Raw genomic sequence first — 22,693 nt, 5'->3', positions numbered from 1 at the left:
TTGTTAGATCCTAAGATTGTGGAAATGATTTGAACAAAGTCAAGTTGCTGTTTATAATGATTAAGTTCTCCCCTAACTATTCTGAACATATCTAAAATCATACAACATTCACCTATTTTTATAAGTATCTAGTCTTCCTTTAATAAATCAAGTACTGTATAAATTGTTTTTCTTCTGCAAGTCATGGTCTATACCTTTAAAAGTGTCAACTTGACACCACATATTTAGCCTCATGAGGAAATGACTTCATCATGACACTTACACACTGTTCTTAACAACCATAATCTACAGCTGGCAAAAAAACCAACTGATTTTCCAGTGTTAATGGAAAACCTTTTTCTGATTGATAAACTGTTGTACATAAAGTTAAAAATTCAATGTGTTAAAAAAACATTTGTTGAACAAAAAGAAAAATAGTGCCCTAATGCTGAAGCTCACCTGGATATGTAGTCAACACTTTTAAAACCCAAGTCAGTCACTGGACAAAGGTTGCTCTCACCACTGATATTTGAATATTAGTAACACTAAAGTTTAACAAACTGAACTAAATATGTCATCATAAGGAGAAACAAGCATGCCAATTTTCAGCTCCCTCAGTCTGGCAGTTGAAGAGTAGTGTACATAGGTAAATATGCATTTTGAGAGAATTTAAGAGCATGGTCAATAAAAGGTGAACATTTAAAATATTGCAAACAAATGTAACATGCATGTTGAGTCCCGCTACTACCTAACTTGTACCAAATGTTATTCTATTTTGAGAAACAATGGCTGAGTAATGGCCAAGAGAATGTTCAGCTTTCTGCATGGTAGAAGTGCAAAGTTAAAAAACAAAACAAAATAAAAACAGCACCCCCAAAATGGAACATATATATGTTGAGACTCACTACCAACTACACCAAATCTTGTAACATTTTCAACACAAATGACTGAGTAATGGTCATAAATAGTCTTTTTAATATGTCATATTGACAAAAAAAATTTCAAACCTCTTAAAGAAATTGTGGTGTCATCATTGGTGTGTGGAAGCATGTGAACTTTCAGCTTCATAAGCCTAGAGTAGAAGATGTTTACACCGGACACTTGGCAAACAGGCCATGACATAAGCTCATGTGACTTTTAGTCAGGTGAGCTACAAAAATGTAAAACATTTGTGTCCATATTAGTTTTCTGGTATAAGGAGGAAATGTTTTAAGAAGTGATTGGAAGCACTGAGCCCTAATAATACATGGAGATCTTAATGCTAGAACCACAGTCACCTAGTGTTTGTAAGTGTAGTTGTAGCAATAAGAATGCGATTCCATGTGGATCAGGCCCTATCTGTATGTGCAATTCTGAAAATATCATTCCTCACCTACAAGACCTATTTCTGTACAAAAATGGAAAATATTAATCAGATAATGATGTGTGCAACTGACATGGAATGTAAATTGTGGTTTAATGCTGCTTTGAGCAATATTCCAGACATATCATTGCACAGGCTTCATGCAATATAGCTGTGACTAACAAGAACCTTAACGACAAGGCAAAAATCAACATTTACTAACATTTAGTGTACCGTATATCGCTGTGTATAAGGCGATCCCATGTATAAGAGGAACCCCCTGTACACACCTTAAAAATCAACCCAAAATCCTTTACTCCGCGTATAAGGCGACCTGGATTGAAACACATCACAAGTCTGACTGATATAGAAGATTTAACGTGCGCTTTCCGACTGTAGCGTATTTCGCACACGGACATCACAAGTGCGCACACAAACCTTATATATGCAATAAAAATATGTTTATCTTGCGTTGATGTTTTTTTCTACAATGATAGGTCGCGTGTGTAAGTCCAGCACACGTCGCCATTTTGTGTTTACACGGTACGATACCAAATTGGTGCCCATAAAATAAAATTCATTTATGAAGTAATAACATATAAGAGACAATGGTGAGTAATTTAATCGCCAATTAACTATGTTGTAACTAACTAGGCTGATGTTTGCTTCACATTCAGCGTGTTTATTCCACAATCACTTGTACACACCGTCTCCAACACTTGTTAATACAACTGTAAAAACAGCGGGAATTGATTTCAGCTTCACCGGTATTCACATGTTAGGTCACATGTGCAATATGCAAATGCTTACCGGTACTTCCGGCTCTCTACTCACGGATGTTGATTGTTTTACCGTGTCAGGTGGTTTGACAATCTGCATCGAGGCGAGGGTCATTTCAACTTTATTTGCAGAAATTATTAAACTTTATTCAAGGAAAAGAGATACAAATCATGTTTATGTATGGAAATAGTTATTGGAATAGTTATTTAGGACGAAATGCAAAGTTTTATTGTCAAATGCTGGGCTGGCTATCGGACGCCGGTTGACATCGCCAGTGGAAAAAAATGTGAGATCTTCGACTCCGTGTATAAGACGACCCCCCTTCTTAGCCCCCTCATTTTAGGTACGAAAAACTCGCCTTATACACAGCGATATACGGTACAGTGAAGATCATGCTTAAAAACAGCGGTGTAGAAGGCATACATAATTGACAAGTATTTATTATCGAAACAGTTTTAGAATCATCAACATTTGAACTAATTTCTTTCCCTACCGTTTGATGTGGCAACAACTTTAACTCACTGTTTATGGTATTAATAAGCGCCCCTTTTTGTCAATTTACTATGTACCGCATGCTTATTATGGCTAATACTGCCGGAAATTTCTGAACCCTGAGAATGACAACTATCCTGAATAGACAAAACCCATTTACTCGTAATTCAACTTGCCCACAAGACACTACGGAAACCTGTGTGTAGTGCAAGTGTAAATACATATGTGTATAATGTACCTGTCATGTTCCTTCTCCACAAGGTGGTATCTGGCACGGAAGGCAACAAGATGTGCATAGTAGGCAGGTGCAGGGATGGACACACTACGAGTACACCGCACGTAGGTGTGGCACAGCTGGTACGTCAGAATCTGCAGTTCATCCGCAGAGAAGTGGTTGTCATCCCACAATACATGGTAGTGGGACGGTCGACTTGTACCCTAGGTAGGAAGAACAAGTCCCATGTTAAAATTGAAATAAGAAACAGAACACACTTCTGAAAATGCTATTTCCAACCTGTGACATTAGAATACAAAACATCTCTAACTGAAGTCTTATTACTGTTTGAAAATCAGAACATGCTTGAATATCTTCTGCGTCCATTTTTCATATTTAATTAATGTTCAAGTGCATGACCATTTTAAAACAACCTTGGTTCACATGGAACTGACCAATAATAATTTCAAAACTACCAATAGAAATATTGCAGTGATTCTGTGGCATTGGATTGGCTAAACATGCAATTATTTTAATGTTTGTTCGATTACACCCAAACAATTGAGGCCACGTTCACAAATGAGTGTGTGTGTGAGTTGTTTAACGCTGCAAGTATTCCAGTTATATCACGGCGTGTCACCTTAATGTGGGAGGAAAGCCCAAAGTGATGCAGGTCTCAGATGTTTACAACTTCGGTGAAACCCACGAGTACGGGTATGGTGCTGACAAACCTAGAAACATAATCGTGGGGGAACCGGAATTCGAACCCACAATCATAGGTTTCTGGCGTGCCCAAGGGACATAACTCTGCACAGCGACTCGTGGCGCCTTACACGACTGGGCCACACGTGCCCCCTGTTGACAAAACGAACTACTGCTTCCTGATTGGCTTTATTGCAGTGAACGATGTCACCGATTTTATATATGTTGTCCAGTTTTTGTGTTAATGGTTAATGTCATATTTAATTACAGAAATTGATTGAAATTTTTTGGTTTTGATGCTAGATTTACAAGTGTGCCCATTACTTAAGTCAATTTTTAAATATACACATGGTGGAGAAAACAGTCATCTTCCTGGCAGTAATGAGGCATTGAACATACCCCCTTATGACAAACAACAACGTTTCCTCGTGATCCACTCAGAAGTTGCTGAGAAGAGGTTGAGCATACAAAAGGGACATATTGCAATCTAATTATCTCAAACAAATTTTTGGGTCAGTAGATACTAATATCTGCATTGAAAAACATTCAACAGTTTCCTTCTCATCAAGATCGTTACCCATCAGCTGGACATACCTGGATACCTGCATGACTACACAGATAGAAGTCAAACTCTGTAGGATGAGTAATGCCCACGTCCACAGTTGTTCCAGCAGGAATGTTGCCACTGCGCCCAGTCTGGTCCTTTCGGTCAGCACAGAAGAGTCTGGTGTGGTGGCGTTTCTGTACCACAATGAAGGTGATGCCTGGCTGGTAACCCACCTCCAGCTTCATGCATGCTTCTCGCACTGCTCTCAGTTCATGGCTTAGCACCTGCAAAATCAACACATTCATCAAGAAGGGACTATCAAATTGGTATAGTTACGCTTCCCTTACGTAACCAAATCTGCAGTGTTTAACACAAGTGATTATGACTAGAAGCCAAGACTTGAATACCAGAAACTTGGCACCAACCTCAATGGCCTTATTTACGTTTCCTTCTTATCCTTATGTGTAGAAAGTGTTCAAAATTGAGAGGGTTATAGGTTGAAGTCTTGATTGAGACCGAGTATTGACTTACAATGGTATTTGAAACTATTGACTCCCTAAATCATTAACATTAGGTGGATCATGATACGACCCCATTGAGTTTCATACTTAATTTTGAAAACGAGTTTGTCCAAATAATGAACTCACCACCTTGTGAGATTATATTTACACTCATAATCAGACACATTATTTATCAAGTGTATGAGATAATTATACGGAAGTAATGACATAACTATGTGATTAACACTCCCCCTTCCATGTAGAATCTAACAGAGATTAACATGACACATGCATTAGAATGGAAACCTTCCATGGAAGAAATTGTTCATTTGTCAAAATATCATACTAAAGTACTTAACACGCCATTGGTAGCAATTACCAATTACTATGTTTTCGAGCCTTTTAGAACATTTGTTTCACTGTATGGATTTCAGACTTAAGTTGATCTTTGTTGAACTAACCTGTTGGAACTGGCCTTCACTGACGCCATCTCTGTAGAAGACAATCCGAGTAGGCTTAAACCTTGTGGACCTGTAGAACTGGATGAGGAGGTCCTTCACCATTGTGGGCAGCTCCTGGATGATCTCCTGACGATGCTGCTGCACTCTAACTGCTGCCGAGTACCTGCTAGGGTGAGCATCTTGGCTCCCTACTACCTATAACATCCAATACACCAGCATTTTGTTAAAACTGTTTCACAGTGAACATCAATGTGTCAGTATAAACAGAATTCATTGTGTTATATGGCATATTGTCACAAAGGGATTCATCACCATTCCCAGCAGTGAAAATCTGAATGATAGTAGAAACATAAATCATAGTGTTAAAAAGATTGTGTCTCAATAGGATTTATCACCACATGAGGCAGTGTACATCTATATGTCAGTACAAACAATTCATTGTTACCAAGAACATGTCTCTCTTGGATTATCACTGCATAAGGCAGTGTACATATGTATGTAACTTGTTAGTAGAAACAATTTATTATGTTACAATGTATGACTCAATAGGATTAATCACCACACAAGGAAGTGAACATATGCAACTTGTTAGTACAAACAATCCATTTTGCTACAAAGCATGTCTCAATAGAATATATCACCCTGAAAACATATTAAAGTCTATCAACTGCAAAATCATGTCCAACATGAGGCCCTGTAGCTCACCTGAAAGCTCTGCAACACATTCAATATTATTTTTTTCATTAAGATACTGAATCCTCAAAGTATGCAAGAAACTAAACAAGTTATTACACAACAGAAATACTCAGTGCATATTACATTCCATATTCCACGTGAATAAAAAATAACTTAATATTTGATCATGGCTGTTGAGGCATCCATGTTCAAAATTCAATCACAATTCTGTGGAAATGCTGGCTGGTAAAATGTGTATACCATTTACTTTTCAAGTGAAAAAGATGCCAAATTCATGTGCAATACTGCCACTTAGTATTAGTAAAGAAGACACTAACAAAGACAATGTTTTGTGTTAGTGTATATTCAAAGTCTGAAATATCTTCTATCAAAATGGCTTACAAAATGTAACTGGGTCTAATGCAGACTAAACAGGATTGTTAATGAGAGTATTTGCCATTGTGACCAGTTGATCCCAAGTGTATTATCACCAGGAAAGACAAGTATTTGTGACAGAATCTTTGTTTTGTTTCCTAACCAGCGACTGAGAAAATGAGTCTTACACCATCTGGGTACATTGACCGAAAATAACCAAGTCACTGAGCCTGACCACTAGGGCTGTTACGATTCACTCACGTATTAAGTAAATTGAACGGTATCCATTCATGAATTGAATTTGTTATTCGTGGTCACTAGAACCGAATGTTTACGAATATACAATCATGTGCATCTACATACCCTGTACCTAAAATATCCATAAGAACATATTATATGCAGAGATTTCTTTAAAGACAACACTCATATATATAATTTGACAGTATTATGGTCACCGGTCATTGTTGTATTTGAGCAGATACTAGTACCTGGATAAATGCAGTATATAAATGTATAATATATTAATAATTATCTAACCATGTGAAATAATTTATGCTGTTATTTTTAACTGAATGTAATAAATTAAAGATCAACTGCTGACTTGTTATTGTATCTGTGAATAATTATTCGTATTCGTTACCCTATATTCATGATATGAATCGTATTCGCCTCATAGTGTATTCGTTGCAGCCCTACTGACCACCAAATACAATTTAGTCAAGCAACAGAGTGCAATAGATCTGGATTCTGAGAGGGTTCAAAACTGTTACTGGTGACCTCATTTGAATGTTCTGAGGTGGTTCATTATGGAGTATCAATGAGACTTAGGCCTATCTTTTGATGTACCACCCAATTTGTAAGAATTCATATGTTTAGTTGGCTTGGCAGAGAATCAACAAAACCATACCGACAAAATCTTTATCTTCTCTGTTTATATCTCCAGAAGTAAAGAAAACATAATGAAAGTTAAAGCAGAAATGTAGTCATGGTGATAGCTTTGTTGATCAGCCAATCTCATTATTAACATGTCGAAGGTTTTACCTGTGGGGAAATTGTGAACATCTGACACCTGGGATCTTGACAGACGTTACCATTAATGCTACAACTGACTAACAGGAAGATTAGTTGAGAAAAGAGATCAACAGTCAATGAATCGAGACTTGTCCTCGAAATAGATATTGTAACATTTTGAAATGAAACAGTAATAGTACATGCAACTCCCTGCAACATAAGAACTTGAAGTGAGTTGACTAGGAACACCATTAGAGTGGACACACAAGTTTAGTACAAAACCCTGACAACATTGGCAGATGTCTAGTCTACGGGGACGACTTACGGCAGCAATGGAAGGTTTCGAACAGTCTCCTGCTGGTGGGTGTGTTACATCAGCACCCAGGAAAATGATTGGCTCCCGAAACACGCTAGGGCTGAAACAAAGAGGTGCATAATTGCAATCTACTAATCGCCATCAGACACCAGCCTCATATCAAAACCGACACAGACTGCAGACACTTCTCGGCTCAGCTCTTCAGACTGTAGAATGTACATTAATTCATTTCACACTTTTCCTATCCTAAAGCTGAAACGTGAAACTTGAGGAAACATTCAACATCCTTTGCAATGACTATCCCCCTTAAAAATCTCTATTTAGGGGAGAATACCAAAATCCATTAAGATGGTAAACCATAATTTTGAGGCATACTGCATATACAAATCCATGAGTTCTCACTGAAAAGGGGGTATGTTCTTCCTAAATTTCCTGAAGTCTTGTTTCCCAATACAGTCCTCATGCAAGCCGAGAAGATTGTTATGGTGTCTAGTGCCAGTTATTGATAGAGTTGATGTCCGATGATAAGCAGGCAAGTCATGAGACTTACTGCAGCAATGGAAGGACGTGTTCGGTCGCCCGCTGGGGGATGTGTCACACTGGCACCAACAAAAATAACCGGCTGGAGAAATACTTTGGGTCTGCAAAACAACACTCTTTAAACAAGTAGTTGTTATTAACTGCAGTGTGTTTGATGCTAACAACATGTTGTTGTTCCACGTCCAACACACTTCTGGTTAGTGACTGGAAAGTATGCTTGATAATGTTTGTCAGTGGAGAGTTGGGGCAGACAATACTTGGGCATTCACAGCTGCATGCTCATTTCATGTTCAGTTTGGGAAATGTACATGTCATCATTCACAAAGCACTGAAGTTTAGTACAAATCAACAAAGGATTAGGCTGCATTTGACATAATACAGATTATAGAACAAGAACAAAACTTTATTTCAGCATTACCAGCTTTTTCGACATTGTATGTAAACATTGATAAAACATTGTGGAACTCAACTGGTTAATTTACACAAACTTCATAACACAAAAGTGAGAGTTGGGTTTGATGATGATTTGAACAGTATTGCAGTTATATCATGGTGTCAATGCACTGAAAAAATTCATTTTATTAATCACTTAATTTGACCTATCATTTGTTTGCGACTTACAACTACTTTCATAATATCTTTTCACAAGAATTTTTTTTTTTTAAGGAGAGTGCATAATGTTTGATACTTCTTCAGAAGAGTGATCCAGACATGCCTGCATTGATCAGAGATTACACCATGCTGCATGAATATTTAAGCATTTAAAGAAGAACTTCTGTCCAAGCATCAATTTTTTTTTTACAAATTTATCATCACAACCACACAAGACCATTCTTGGAGGTAACATATTTTTTCATATGGAAATATAAACTCAATACTGGACAGAAATTCAGAGCATATGAATATCAATGTGCTGCTTCCCTTCCAATGAGTATCATAGAAAAACTGACGATTGTCTACTTTTGTTTGATCGATATATATCCATGCAAAGTTTATCGGTGAAAGGGGAAGCAGTACACAGAATACAACCAAATTATCCTCAGCTATATATTACTGGTCAGAATGAAAATGATAAAAAAAATACCACAAACTGCATGAATTACATGTGTGTATCTTCCACTAAGGACAAGTTGATTGTAGGAAGAGGAAGTAGGAAGTCTATACTTACCGAATACTTGGCAGGAGGATACTGTTAATGCCGCCTAGTTTGACGTTGATCTTGAGGCAGAGGTTGGACAGAGTCTGGGGGGATGTCTTGTTGACATTCTTGGCTTGCACACACTGAGTTGCCAGGCCAAACAGGATGTCTCCAACACGCTTTACCTCAGCTGAAATGGGGGCCAATTGTTACAGGATTGATGTCTGAACAGCCAGCATGCCACTATTAAAGATTTACTGCAGTTGTATACTTGCCCTGAATAGCCTTTATTTATTACTTCTTGCAACATTGCTGAACAGCCACAGCAGTGCTCTAAAGTAAACATCTAAATATCTGGCTTCCCAAAGATTAGCAACACAAAAAAAAGCTGTGACATTTTCACTGTGATTGTTTTCAATCTCTGACCTTGTTTGGTTACATTCCCAAACAATGGCTTCAAAGACTGTACCTGCCTTAATCAACAGATGTTAATGGAAATATGCTTGTTGAGACCTGTGAAGATCCGGGGTAGAATAGGTCTTTAGCAACACATGCTTGCAATAAAAGGCGACTATGCTTGTCTTAAGAGGCGACTAACAGGGTCGGGTGGTCAGGCTGGCTGACTTGGTTGATGCATGTCATCGTATCCCAATTGCATGGATCGATGCTCATGATATCAATCACTATTGCCTGGTCCAGACTCGAATATTTACAGACCATCGTCATATAGCTTGAATATTGCTGTGTGCGGCGTTAACATCAAACAAAGAAAACAGAAATTAGCGGGATTGGTTTAACAGCTTTGAACAGTATTTCATGTATACCACGTGAGCATGATGTGGGAGGAAAGGCCGAAGTGATGCAGATCTGAGACAGGAGTAGGGGTATGGTGCTGGCATGCCTCTGCACAGCGAATTGCGATGCCTGAGACAACTGGGTCATTCTAAAAGTAATCAATTCAAATCTCCATCCTCACTTACCATATACAGGTGTTTTGCCTGGTAATACGACCACTATGAGCTGCAATCCCTGGTATGTGTTTTTCAGATATCGGAACATGGGTTCCACCTGGTCAGGACCAGTGGCGTACTTGCAGAAGCATGGCTGACCCATGATAGGCATTCCTGCATCATTGGATATACGCTGGAGTTGAGATGTGAAATTTCTGAAATATAAGAAATATCCACATCACTCAGGTTTATGTATTTGCACACTTCTAAACAGAGATCAAAATATTAATCAGTAGACATATCAACTAATGTCAATAATTAACAGGGCCTGAACAAATACACTAAAATGTGATCAATACTAAGTGTACAATACACAATTTCAGTGAAAGTTGTGACTATATTCAAATTTGGATTAGAAGAGTCCTATAAAGCCTTAAGAAGAGATAGGCACTTGGGCTGCTTTATGTCATCAGAAAACATGCCTAATGTGAAATTAATACACACAAACAGCCCCCTTCTCTGGAAAAAAAACTCCTAATGCTGGATCAGTATCTCTTAGATAAGCTAACTTCAGTAGTTTCTGAAAAAACTAGTCCCCATTGCAGACACTTTATGCACCAAGTAAAATATCTTGGATCAAGGGCTGTAACTGTTAAAAAAAATAAAATTGACGAGACCAATTTTCGAACTCAGTCTTGACAAGTATCTCTTAGTCTTAGCTAAGCAGGCAAACTTTCATTCATGCAACTTCAGTAGTTTCTGAGAAAACATGTCCCCATTGCATACACTATGCACTATATTGAAATGCATGGAGCAAAGGTCATAACTCTGTAAAAAGTAATATATGACATCGAACTCATTTGAGATCGTGACCAGTAACATCAGTGCGTAAATTTTTATTTCTCTATCTTGAATAGTTTTTGAGAAAATTCATAGTTTAATGCTTAATGCATCACTAAGCAATATTACAGCTATGACAGCAGTCTGTAAATAATCGCGTTTGGACCAGACAATCCAGTGATTGATATCATGAGCAATGATCCATGCAATCGGGAAATGGTGACATGCATCAACCAAGTCAGAGAGTCTGACCAACTGATCCTATTAGTTGCCTCTAACCACACCTAGTGAATCACAAAGCAAATATTCAAGAATTAGTGCATGGATGTCCCTGAACAGAAATATAATATATACCTTATATCGCCGTCTAAAGCAACCCCTCGTATAAGACGCCGCCCCTGTACAAGCCTTTAAAATGGATACTAATTTATATACCCCGTCTATAAAGCGAATCGGAATGAAGCATGTCACCAGAGAATACGCAATCTCTGCATTTGCAATAAAAATGTGTTGTTGGTCAATACAAATTTAAAAGTTGAGATAAAAAAAACCACTAGACATGATCATTTTCCTATTAAATTGTATTTTCTGTTCTGATAGGCATTGTTTTATATGCAGAAATTAAGATTACCGTGTGTATTTTCTCATATTCTAAGCCAGAAGTAGCAATCAGCTGTACACACATTTCTCAGAATCTACTGGTGGTTTGGTTAATAATTACCCAATAATATAACTTTAAAGAATTTTGATACAATAATCGAAAGAATTGAATCTGAAACTATTATTTTATTTGGAATAATTTATTCCAATATCATGTAATTTTTGTAGTATTTTACTATATATATTTGAAATAAATTAATAACCATAAGTGTAGCACCTTGGTACAGATGACTACCATTGCCGGATATTTTTTTTGTATGGAACAATTTGACCAATCATCGCCGATGCTTCCGCGCTCGCGATAGTGAAAACTATGTTGACAAATTGTTGTCAAGTACAACAAATATGACTTTCAGCGAGTCAAAGTATGGCATTTATGATATATTTATCCAATCTTTATCCATTAAATTTTGTTTCAAGGTGTCAATAGCTGTAATATGATCGTGGTTGCTGTAAGAGTTGTACGATCTTCTGATCACTTCACATACAATTTTGTCGAAATGAAAATAAATAATATTGAATGAAATTTTGAATTAAATTAATAAAATAGATTACAAGGTAAGTCCAGATATATAATGAACTGTTTTTATAACCAGACAGTGTATTTACATGATTAGTTTCGTAAGGGATTTGTTGACATGGTATTTCCTGTGTTACATGCTCACAGTTATGTCTGTGTTGGAAGGAAAAACATCAAAACTCTTCAACCCTGTGTATAAGACGCCCCCCCCCCCCCCCCCCTGAAAGCCCCCTAATTCGAGGTACGAAAAACTCGCCTTATATACAGCGATATACGGTATATATAAAGCAAGCTTACATGCATATTACAAATTAAGTCCTCTTCATCAAATATGAGGTACCCAAAGATTCTTCACACAAAAAAACAACCCAAAAAAACCCAAATTCATACGCAAATGTTCCCCTGGCAAATGTTACCTGAGGGCATCTTCTCGGACAGTTCTCTGAGGGGCAAAGCAAGCTATTGCCCAGACCCTGATTTCAATGCCACTGTAGAACTGTTTGCCCCTCATGTCCCAGACTCCCTGGTTTGGCACGGCCTGTGCCTTGGTCTGTGCAACAACAGAGCATGGGGGTTAGACACTGTACACTAACACAGTGGAACAGTAAAGGTGGCTGTAGGTAGTTTTGACGTCAAATTATTTCTGAGTTAGCAGGACTACTGTATTCAGAAATAAATACTATTTCAAACTTTCAAGATCAAAAGATATTTCACAAACTTCCAATCACTTCTAAATAGCAATTATGGTTCCACCAGAAAAAGCTCAGCATCAAGCTACAAGTGGAGGCCAAAAAAACTGTGCCAAAAACAAATATTTGATTATGCTTCACTTTTCTAGCCTTATCACAAATTCCACCAACCACCTTGACATGATGTGACAACTGACTACATTAATCAATAGAACTACAAAATATTTAACAGAAAACTAATTTTCACTTTAAGCTCAAAATGTTATTTTTATTTAAAAGCATTATTTTAAACAGCATAAATACTAATCAAATTAAATACATGCAAATGATTAATTATTAATAAAGCAAATACAATGCAAACTAAATAAAGCATATATTGTCTTTATATTGCCTCCAACTGTCCAGAAAATTCTGGAATGTAAATCATTGGGTTTGATTCTAACTTTCAATTATAAAGCATATTTAATAGGATTCTGTAGGCATGTGCAAGCAATAACTGTTTATCCAGTTTGGTTGGTTGTTTCACTAGTCTGTATCTTGTGGCATGCATGCTTGGCGATAGAGAAGTCAAGACGGACTCCAGCATTCGTCATCGATGTCGTCCTCCTTACCCGGCCTCCATATTGTAATTTCGGTGGATTGAGTACTCTCCCTTGAACATCGACCATGGTGGGATTAATGTTGATGCCGAAAGTTTGAAGGTAGGTGTCAGCCATGAAATTAGCTTTCCGAACCTGAGCAATCAGATGGGGTAATAATTTTGGTAAAAAAATAGGGAGGCATTAGACAACACACGCCCTGTATAAACAACCAACAAGGACTTTACACAAACTTCATGTCCAACAGATCTTCATAAATCATAACCTTGGAGCTATGATTTGCTGGACCCATATTCCACAAAGTGGTTTCAGTGCTACAAGCAAGTTAAGTCTATGTTAAAGAATAGGCACTGAAATGATGCGGCACTAAGTTGGCTTTGTGGAATAGGATCATGATGAAGACAACAGTTGAGTTTTGACGTTTTACCCCGTTTGCATAAAGTGCTTGATGGTTCGTGTTAGGCATGTAGGGAGAAGGTTTGGCCTACCCGTCCGCCATACTGTAACTTAGGAGGCGTGAGGATGCGACCTTTGACGTCGGTCATTTCATATTGAACTGTGACCCCAAAGGTTTGTAGGTAGGGATCATTGTTGAAGTCCGCCTTATAAACCTGGTGGGAACACCGTCAGACATACATTCCCTCTATCATGCTCGGTAATGCATAAATTCATATCTCCAGCACCAATTGTGCATTCACTTGCTTGTTTTCCAGGACATATTTTACGACTTGTCTCATTTTGCTCTGAGAGATAGTCATCAAAATGTTTGGAGGTTTGAAAACATATTGAATGATAGGTTCATTACTGTCGAAATTGAGAGGCTCAATTCTAGATAACACTGCAAGAATATGATATGAGTAACATGATAGAGGGAAATTACAATCAGTAGACAATCATGCTCTCTCTCTCTGCAGAATAAAAACAAGAAATCATTTTCCTCCAAGATTTGTTTTTACTAATTAATGAATTTTCAATACAACTGTGGACAAGAAATAATTCTTGTCACATACATTACTTGGCCAATGCCATAGGCAGCATTTGAAAACTTGAGTTTCTTGACAATTATTATTTCAACTTGTCAGAGAATTCATTTCAGTAGATTTTAATGAAAAGATATAAAATACCGACACATGTTGAAATCTTGACCACAATTTTATGAGATTACAAGAGATGCAGAGTTCACACACACTTTCATTCCAGAAATATAAAAAGATGAGAATTAAAACAAATACTAAGGTATTCTGAAATGAAACATGACACAAAAATGTGAAGATTTATCAAATTGAACTCATTTCAACCTTATTGAAAACTGGATGGAACATCAATTCTATGTTATGCTTTTCAAACATATCTTTCAGAGAGTAAGCCAAGATATTGCCTTTAGACAGTAAATTCAGCATAGAAAGATAACTGTAATGTATGAAGTAGGTATCTCAGATTCATGTACTGATTCTTAATCATATTAATATATTTTACATTCACTTGTAGACAAATCCACTTACAGTGCTGATAATTCTGATGATATGAATATACTTTACATAATGTATGCATTTAGAATAACTCACAAGACTGTTGATTTCCTTCTCCCTGTCGGGTGCAGACCGAGCTGTAGCCTGAAGGGCAACACAAACATGTTAGTGAAGAGATAATATCAGAGATACTCATGGAAACGAAGAAGGGAACAATGAACAATATATTGAAATTCGCTTTACTGGCAGTACATTTGAAATAGCGCCAAAACAAATTCAACATGTCACAATCTAATGTTGAGATGTGATTGTGTGCATTGTTTCCATGACAGCATATCATATTACTGTGTCTAAAACTAAGTGTTCTCTTATTCATTTCCCATCTGTACATGAGTTCTATATCATATGTTCCTGCCTGCATTATCACTAAATATTACTTTTTATCGTATCTGATCATCATAGTACAATGTCAATTAACTCGGATTATGGGTTACAATTGGTCCCCAGATCATGGCTCATAACACCAATCATTGGTTTGTCTGGCCTAAACTTTGTTATTTTAAGGTCACCATCATATACCTGGAGCATTGTTGAGTATGGCATTAAACAGGTAATGTTAAATTACAGGATGGCAAGAAGAAAAATGCACTCTTTTACAGAAACAGTAAGGTACTGTCTTCTTCCTCAAATGTACAATCTAAGTCTGAGAACAACTCTTAAATAGCATTAAATATTATTTAAATTAATCTTTCAAAATCCAAAGAAACACATAGCTCTTTGATTTCTGTCCATATAGAACTAATAGTATAGCAGAAAACAGCAATAACAAACTATAATCTAAAAACATTGAAGATTTAAGGGCTTATTAATTAATATTCAGATGTCAATATTTCATAAATCACAACAACTAGCCACGTTTCTTGATAAAATGAAACATAGCATCAGTTGTTGGAACGAATTTACAAAATTTATGATCTCAATTAAGATTACAAATTAATTCATTGTACAAAGCATACCATATTTTCTTGTGTATAGTGCGCACTTAGCATAATGTGCACACACACGCCCCCATTCTTGGGTGCAAGTTTCGGGGATAAATTGTTATTTTGTATATAATGTGCAGTCCAAAACTAGACGGTATCGCTACAAGTGAATTAACAGGATAATGCCACAAAAGATGGGTAGACATGATGGTTTACAATATCAGCTGTATTTATAGTTACACTAGTTTTTGCATACAGAACACTTTGAAAAGTCACCGTTTGACCGGTTTCATTCTAAGGTCATGTCTTCCCTTTAAGAAAAGATTAATCACAACTCTGCTTGTATAAAGCACCCCCCACACACAGCTGTAAACAAGAAAATATGGAGTTTAAACAATTTGGCACATTTGAAGGTCCTTAAAATCCAACTTAAGAACTGCAGTATTAGGGAAATAAAGCAGATGAAAACAAAGGTATGAGAATGCACATACGGCCACAACGATAATGATTTCATGACACTCTCATTCCTATTTATAGCAACACACGCATGAGGCAATGAAACTCACTAGGCTGTGAAGCGAAAACAGACACACAAAGCATGTGCATCACTGACACACCTCAAAACAAACTATACAAAAATACTTATCCAAGAAAAATAATTTGGGCAAGATGGCTATCCAAGGGCCTTGAAGGGGTGGAGCTAGCATCAGGTTCAAGTAAGGTATTGCTACAAACAGCATGCCAGCTGAGGCACGTGGGAAGACATTTCTTGTTCAGCATGTTCAAATTGGGTATGTCCACTCTAAACATGCTAATTTGCTGCACTAAAGGCTACAAGGCCCTGTTCCAACTATTAGAGATGGAATTATGTGAATATCAAGTGTCTTGCTGGAGTGGCACACAGCAATAGTTCTAATGTTCTGTGCATGATGCTGCTGCTGCTGCCCAGGACGCCTCACACAGACTAGGTTATCAGAACCAATGGGTAGAGATTATGGAAGGTGGCTACAGAGCATGCAACAACAAATAGTACTTTTCTGATGACAATGGAAACAGGGTCATGGTAAACTATTTCAGAAAGGAATCACAGATGGATTGAGGTCACACAAAGAAAACCCTGAAACAGTTCTAAAACTTCATTATGTTGTCAAAAATAAGAATCATTTGTCAAGATATAATGAAATGACCACTGGTTGGTAACCGAGTGATGGTTGATTGCCTCATGTGTATGCTGTAGATAGACAACAACTTATTTGAGAAACCTTGATCATGGTTGAAGTCTGCAGATCAGTCAGTTTCTTGATACACCTCTGGCCACCCACGATATTGCATACCTGGAAGAGAGTGATTTCATGAAAAAAAACATACAAATGGGACAGTTGTCACAGCAGCCATACAAACATTAGTATCAGATATATGTTGCAGGATCATAACTATCCTGTTACTTGCATGACAGGGACCAACATGATCAATTTATATCAGTGAGTGAGTATGGTTTTACGCTGCTTTTAGCAATATTTCAGCAATATCACGGCGGGGGACACCAAAAATGGGCTTCACACATTGTACCCATGTCGGGAATCGAACCCGGGTCTTCGGCGTGACGAGCCAACGCTTTAACCACTAGGCTACCCGACCGCCCCTCAATTTATATCAATTTATATCTCACCAATCAATGTATGCTTGGAGTTGTACAGGGGTGGACAAATCCTGTTTTGCTGTATGTTTATAGCACAATGGACATATGCCTTTTAGAAAGTCTGTGATCTTTTTATGAATGTGAGATTTGTTATATATTTTTCTTAGACATAATGCTGGCTGACTAAAATTACCTTGACAATTAAAACATCACATAGCGAAAACAAATCGAATCTGAAACAGAATTAGTAGCAACCTACATGACTGCCAATATCAGAGACAAGAAAATCTCATAGATGAATATAGAAACTTGGGAGGCCAAAAACTTGATCCAAAGACATTGCAACATAGTACACTGTCATGTCTTGAATTAATGTGTTCAAAAGTGACCTTGATCTTCATGTCAGATCTAGTTCTACAGAAGTAATGTTTTATTCAGCTTTAAAGAGTCAGGCCTGGTTTGTACAGTCAGAACAGCAGATTAACTCACTTCTAGAGGGAGGTAGGTGTGTTTCTGTTCCTGTCCTACTTGCAGGCAAGGTAAATGGGGGTACCTGCAATGAATACAAACATTTCACACATGTTCATTGAGCATGTATCTCTATAGTAACACATAGGCTGACACTCAAATTATTAAAACCATGCATACAACTTGCAACTCTACCTAACATATTACTGTTAAATAGTCTTAAATATCTGGTAAAAGGATTGTGGTATTGATAGTGTTTGTTTCTTAACATCACAGTCTCAGTTAATCCCTGTGACCTGTAATTAAGGGTCTGAAAGAGCCTGAGCATCTGATCCCCATTTTCAGTATGCTCATTTTCAGTATTTTCAATGATGTCACAATTGTTTGCAAAGCATTGTGATGCAATTTTATTGCAGCGATATCTACAATGTAGATATCGCTTGATCTCACCCAAGCAATATCTCCTGTGGGTGCCAGTTTTGGATGATAAAGTCTGTTAGTAATCAGCAACTCCCAGAATAGTTTAGTCATTCCCTGTGCCATCCCTCACAGCTTGTGACAATTAGACAACCATGTATTCCCAAAAAACAGCATCAAAGGTAAACATGGTTCAACTAGTTGTAAATCCTTGAACAACTGATCAAAGTTAAAGTGATATGTTATTGGTAATGTCCACTTACTGCAGTCTCATCTTGTATCTCTCCATGAAGTACCTGGCCACAGTACACTCAATAGTCTGTCCAGAGTCCAACTGCAGGGGGAACCTGGGATACAAGCACACACATCACACTGTACACCTACACTCTCGTTGTATCCAACTGCCAGTATTATCATGTCACATTATTAACCCGGTCTTGCTGCACAATATTCTGTATCTGCTAACCTCACATCTGCTTAATAAATTTCCCCTTTAGTGTTTCAAAGTATTAAAGTGGGAATGAAAGTTTCCTCCAATTTGACTGATTCTTGAATAATATTCTTACAAGAAGCTACTGTACGTGTGTATTTTATTAAACAATACTTTTTACTTATGGGCACAAAAGACAATGACCTATACAGGAAAATATGTTATTAAACTGTACAGATGAATGTCAATCAGTATAGACACCAGGAGTAAAATCCAGCTAGTTCACAGCTCATTTCAGATTTGAATTGAAGGTACATAACTACATTATTTAATACAAAAGAAGCAGTCCCATTAGAGTGTGACAGAATGCCTGTAATTCTGAGTGGAATTTATATTCCTGATAAAACATTACCTTACCTACCAGTCTATAACATTTAAGGAAGTAATTATAAAAAAAAAAAATTAAATGAAAAATGTTCTGAATAAACATCCTTATCCCCTAGGAATGAAAATAGCTTTGTCACTTTCAGCAATGTTCCATCCATATCTTAGCAAAACATCAAGAAAGGGCTTCACACATTATCATGTAAAAATCATTACATTGCATCATCACAATGATTCCAGAACATTCCTATAATAAAAAGGAGCCCAACAGAATTTCAGTTCCTCAAGTTGCCGACCTGGTAAATCTTCCGACTTACGACTGAGTCTGAGCAGGTCTTCTGGTGACATTACAGACTCTGTACTTCCTCCTCATGGTACCACAGTGGGTGATCTCCACCTTCAGACCTGTGCCAAAGCCAACAGTTTTCAATTGTAAGTTGCAGGTATATATCTCAGACTTACACAAACGATATATATTGTTCCTAACAGTACATTCTTACAGCTACTGGTTCACAAAACATATCAATGCTACTCTAACAAAAAAAATTAAAAAATTAAGAAATCTCAGTTTACCATAACATGCCTTCATGTACAAAAAGAATCTGAAAAATAATGTTCAAACAATCTACGTTCAAACATGCTAGAACAAAATTAACTGGGGTGCACAATATTGGGACGAAAACTTTCAGCATCAACAAACAGTAATTTGAAGGTAAAAGTTTCGCATAGAATGGTGGAAATCAAGTTGCAGTATTAGTAAACGTGGCATCCGGTAATGACCAACAAAATAAGTAAAACCAACTGTAGGTGCTATAAGAGTTTGATAACATTAGTATCCGTACCAGAACTGAAGAGTTGGGAACATTGAGCTTTAGCATTCCCTTTTTCAAAGATAAAGTGATACCTTTGATTTCTTTGGTGAATTTGACACGTTGTGAATCAGTGAGGGGCCTTTTTTGTTCTCCGATATCTTGAATGTCGAGCACTTCACACATGAACTCAATGACAGGTTGAGCCTTGTAGAAGGCAGTAGCAGACACTGGAAAGCAATCACCAAGTATGGTTAAACTGGTCCACATATATTGTAGTGTTGGTTTTTCAAGTAATAACATCATTAAATGTTTGTTATGATGCTATTATTAATAGCCTAAATAACACGTCAATCATTTCCTCTTCCAAATTACCTAAAGCCTGGATTTTATTTCCATAATAGGGCTTATATCTAAGCAGTCATCAAAATTAGACAGTAGTTGAATCTAGGGTTCCCATAAACTCTTAACACTGGGATCATGACAAGGAGCACTAGACTTTCTCTAGACACTGCTCAATAAATAACAATAGCCTTTAAAAGATGCAGAAATTGTATATCATCCTAAAATTAGGGATAGAAAGCAGTACAAGCCCAAATACCGGTACTTGAGCAATCCTCAGATCTAGAATTTTCCACATTTTGAGCAAGTGGACTTTAATAAAGGATTATTCTATACATTAAAATGTTGATAAGTGCAAAAATATAAGTAATATCTAAATATTTTTTACATTTGCATACTTAACCAGTATTACTCCTTAATGCATCTATTGCTTACATTACAAAAAAGAAGACAACACTTTGCGGTGGTCCTTGGTGAGAAAAAAGCGTTGTTTCCATCCCAAGTCTACTTTTTTGCAGGACCCATCGCCGCTGTCATGTGACAGATCATGACGTCACAACCAAGTCCTGCTCGTCACCCAAGCTAACAAAATATTTTTTTCTGATGGGGAGGCAAGTCTGGGATGGGTGGGTCCTTAGACGTAGTAATGCAGGATAAATTTACAAATGTAAAATTTTTTTTTAGATTTTGCTAAAATATATTTGTATCCTGCATTAGTCACGCATCTTTATCAGACGGTAGGTATGGCATTGGGTATACCTTCAGATGTCAAAAACCTCAATAATTATAAACCCTTCAAATGACAAGTTGACAAGTACGGAAATGAATAGATGTTTCTACGAATGCCTAGTTTTGAGGTGGCTTATGAGGGCACAAAAGATGTTCACCCTCCTAAAATTTAACGTCGCATCGGCATTATTTCATCCATATTGCGATCCACAATCAGAGATTGGGGGAAGAGTGGAATGGTGAAGGACTGGTCAGATTGGCCTGGTAGTTGATTTTTCACTATGAAATCCAAGCACAACCCAAGGTGTACTGCTCCGTGCCTACCATATCCTAAGCATAGGATCAAGTGGTATAGATGGGGTTGCGATCAGATGGTATCCCTCTTATAGACCCCGGCTCAGGCGAAGGCGCTACTGACTTGAGGCGGTCTGCCATCCACTCAGGCACCTGTGCTTGGCTGGGGTGGGTGTTCCATTTGTCAGATGAATCTCATTCCTCGCTGCCTGATAGCTCTGAAGAATCAGAATGGTGGTGATGCGCTCTCCTCGTAGGTGAACGACTTCCGCTGCTGTGCGTAGCTCTTACTCTCGAAGAGTGCTTAGATGAAGCGCCTGGTGAGGGTGAGCTGTGCAATGTCATCCATGTATGAGCAGTGGTGTTGGCGCAAGCTAATGGCATACCAGATGTAGATGGTGTCTGGTGTACGACAGGTGTAGGCGTAAGCACAAGCGCTTGGGTTGTCTGAGGCATAAGCATCGTTGCTGGCGCAGGCGCCTGGTACATTTGTGCTATGGACTGCTGCAACAGGGATTGCATGAAGTTCTGCATCCAACTATTCTCCTTGTGTTCATAGGTTGAACTACCAGGTAGGTTGGTGGTACAGCGTAAGGCTGTGTAGATGACATCGCAGGATACGCTGGAAGCCCTGAAGATGTCAATATTGATGCACCCAGGAGAGCAAAAATTACATTTAAAATTTGGAGTGCATACTTGAGTGCAGTTCAAGCAATGTGGAAGAGGATCTTTAAAAGATTTTCTGCCACGACAATTAGTGCAACGCACAAGCATAAGTTACGCAAACTTGAAATAGTTTTTACAGTGTGTCAAATTACAAGATTGCAACTCTATATAATGCCAATGGATAAAGGTATTTAAATATACATGAAATGTTAATACCTAGCCGAGAATTGCAAACAATAATGACTACCTCCACATGGAAGTAAACAATGTAACTCGTATTTAAAATTGTGGAAACGAGCCACGTGGCAGGGGAAAAAGACACTCTTTCACGTGGAAAACACCAGCATATTAATACACATTAAAGTGAACATAATATGAAATGGAATACATCACCCATCGCAGACAAAATTTAGTGTAGTAGCAGAAAGCTAATCACCATATTAAGCCAAAGTTTGAGGAGCAAAACGAAGCAAAACATCCCTGTAGGATGACAATCAGGTATGTGAATTGGTTGTGATGTCACGATCTGTCACATGACAGTGGTGATGGGTCCTGCAGACTTGAGATAGAAACAACACTTTTTTCTCACCCAGGACCATCGTAAACCACTGTCGTCTTTGTCGCAAGGTAAGCATTAAGAAGTAATGAAGGACAAGTAAAAAATTATCACATTATCTTTCATGTAATATTAACAGAGTTTGGTGTATGTGCTAAACATCAGATGAAACAATAA

General features: G+C 37.6%; 1 protein-coding gene across 8 annotated transcripts in view; it reads right to left on the bottom strand.

Annotated features, from left to right (window-relative positions):
• Positions 1–22,693, bottom strand: part of LOC124139494 (protein argonaute-2-like) — a 45,575-nt gene that overhangs the window by 8,884 nt on the left and 13,998 nt on the right. For 4 of the 8 annotated variants that reach the window (XM_046506596.2, XM_046506591.2, XM_046506597.2 and 1 more), the window contains 14 exons: positions 20,025–20,159; positions 19,438–19,537; positions 18,570–18,653; positions 17,911–17,974; positions 17,045–17,116; positions 14,896–14,943; positions 13,819–13,941; positions 12,459–12,592; positions 10,053–10,237; positions 9,103–9,262; positions 7,404–7,494; positions 5,018–5,212; positions 4,104–4,340; positions 2,832–3,031 (listed from right to left, as the gene is read on the bottom strand). In XM_046506596.2, the coding sequence (XP_046362552.1) occupies positions 2,832–3,031; positions 4,104–4,340; positions 5,018–5,212; positions 7,404–7,494; positions 9,103–9,262; positions 10,053–10,237; positions 12,459–12,592; positions 13,819–13,941; positions 14,896–14,943; positions 17,045–17,116; positions 17,911–17,974; positions 18,570–18,653; positions 19,438–19,537; positions 20,025–20,159 (1,828 nt within the window). Of the gene's footprint in view, positions 1–2,831; positions 3,032–4,103; positions 4,341–5,017; positions 5,213–7,403; positions 7,495–7,944; positions 8,036–9,102; positions 9,263–10,052; positions 10,238–12,458; positions 12,593–13,342; positions 13,466–13,818; positions 13,942–14,895; positions 14,944–17,044; positions 17,117–17,910; positions 17,975–18,569; positions 18,654–19,437; positions 19,538–20,024; positions 20,160–22,693 lie in introns of all 8 variants that reach the window. The other 4 variants (XM_046506593.2, XM_046506592.2, XM_046506594.2 and 1 more) reach the window with 4 other exon arrangements.

Source organism: Haliotis rufescens, unplaced genomic scaffold (assembly GCF_023055435.1).
Source record: "Haliotis rufescens isolate VD_foot unplaced genomic scaffold, xgHalRufe1.0.p SCAF_1, whole genome shotgun sequence".
NCBI classification, from domain to species: domain Eukaryota; kingdom Metazoa; phylum Mollusca; class Gastropoda; order Lepetellida; family Haliotidae; genus Haliotis; species Haliotis rufescens.
The sequence above is the reverse complement of the archived record's forward strand: the minus strand, read 5'-3'. Positions and strand labels throughout refer to the sequence as shown.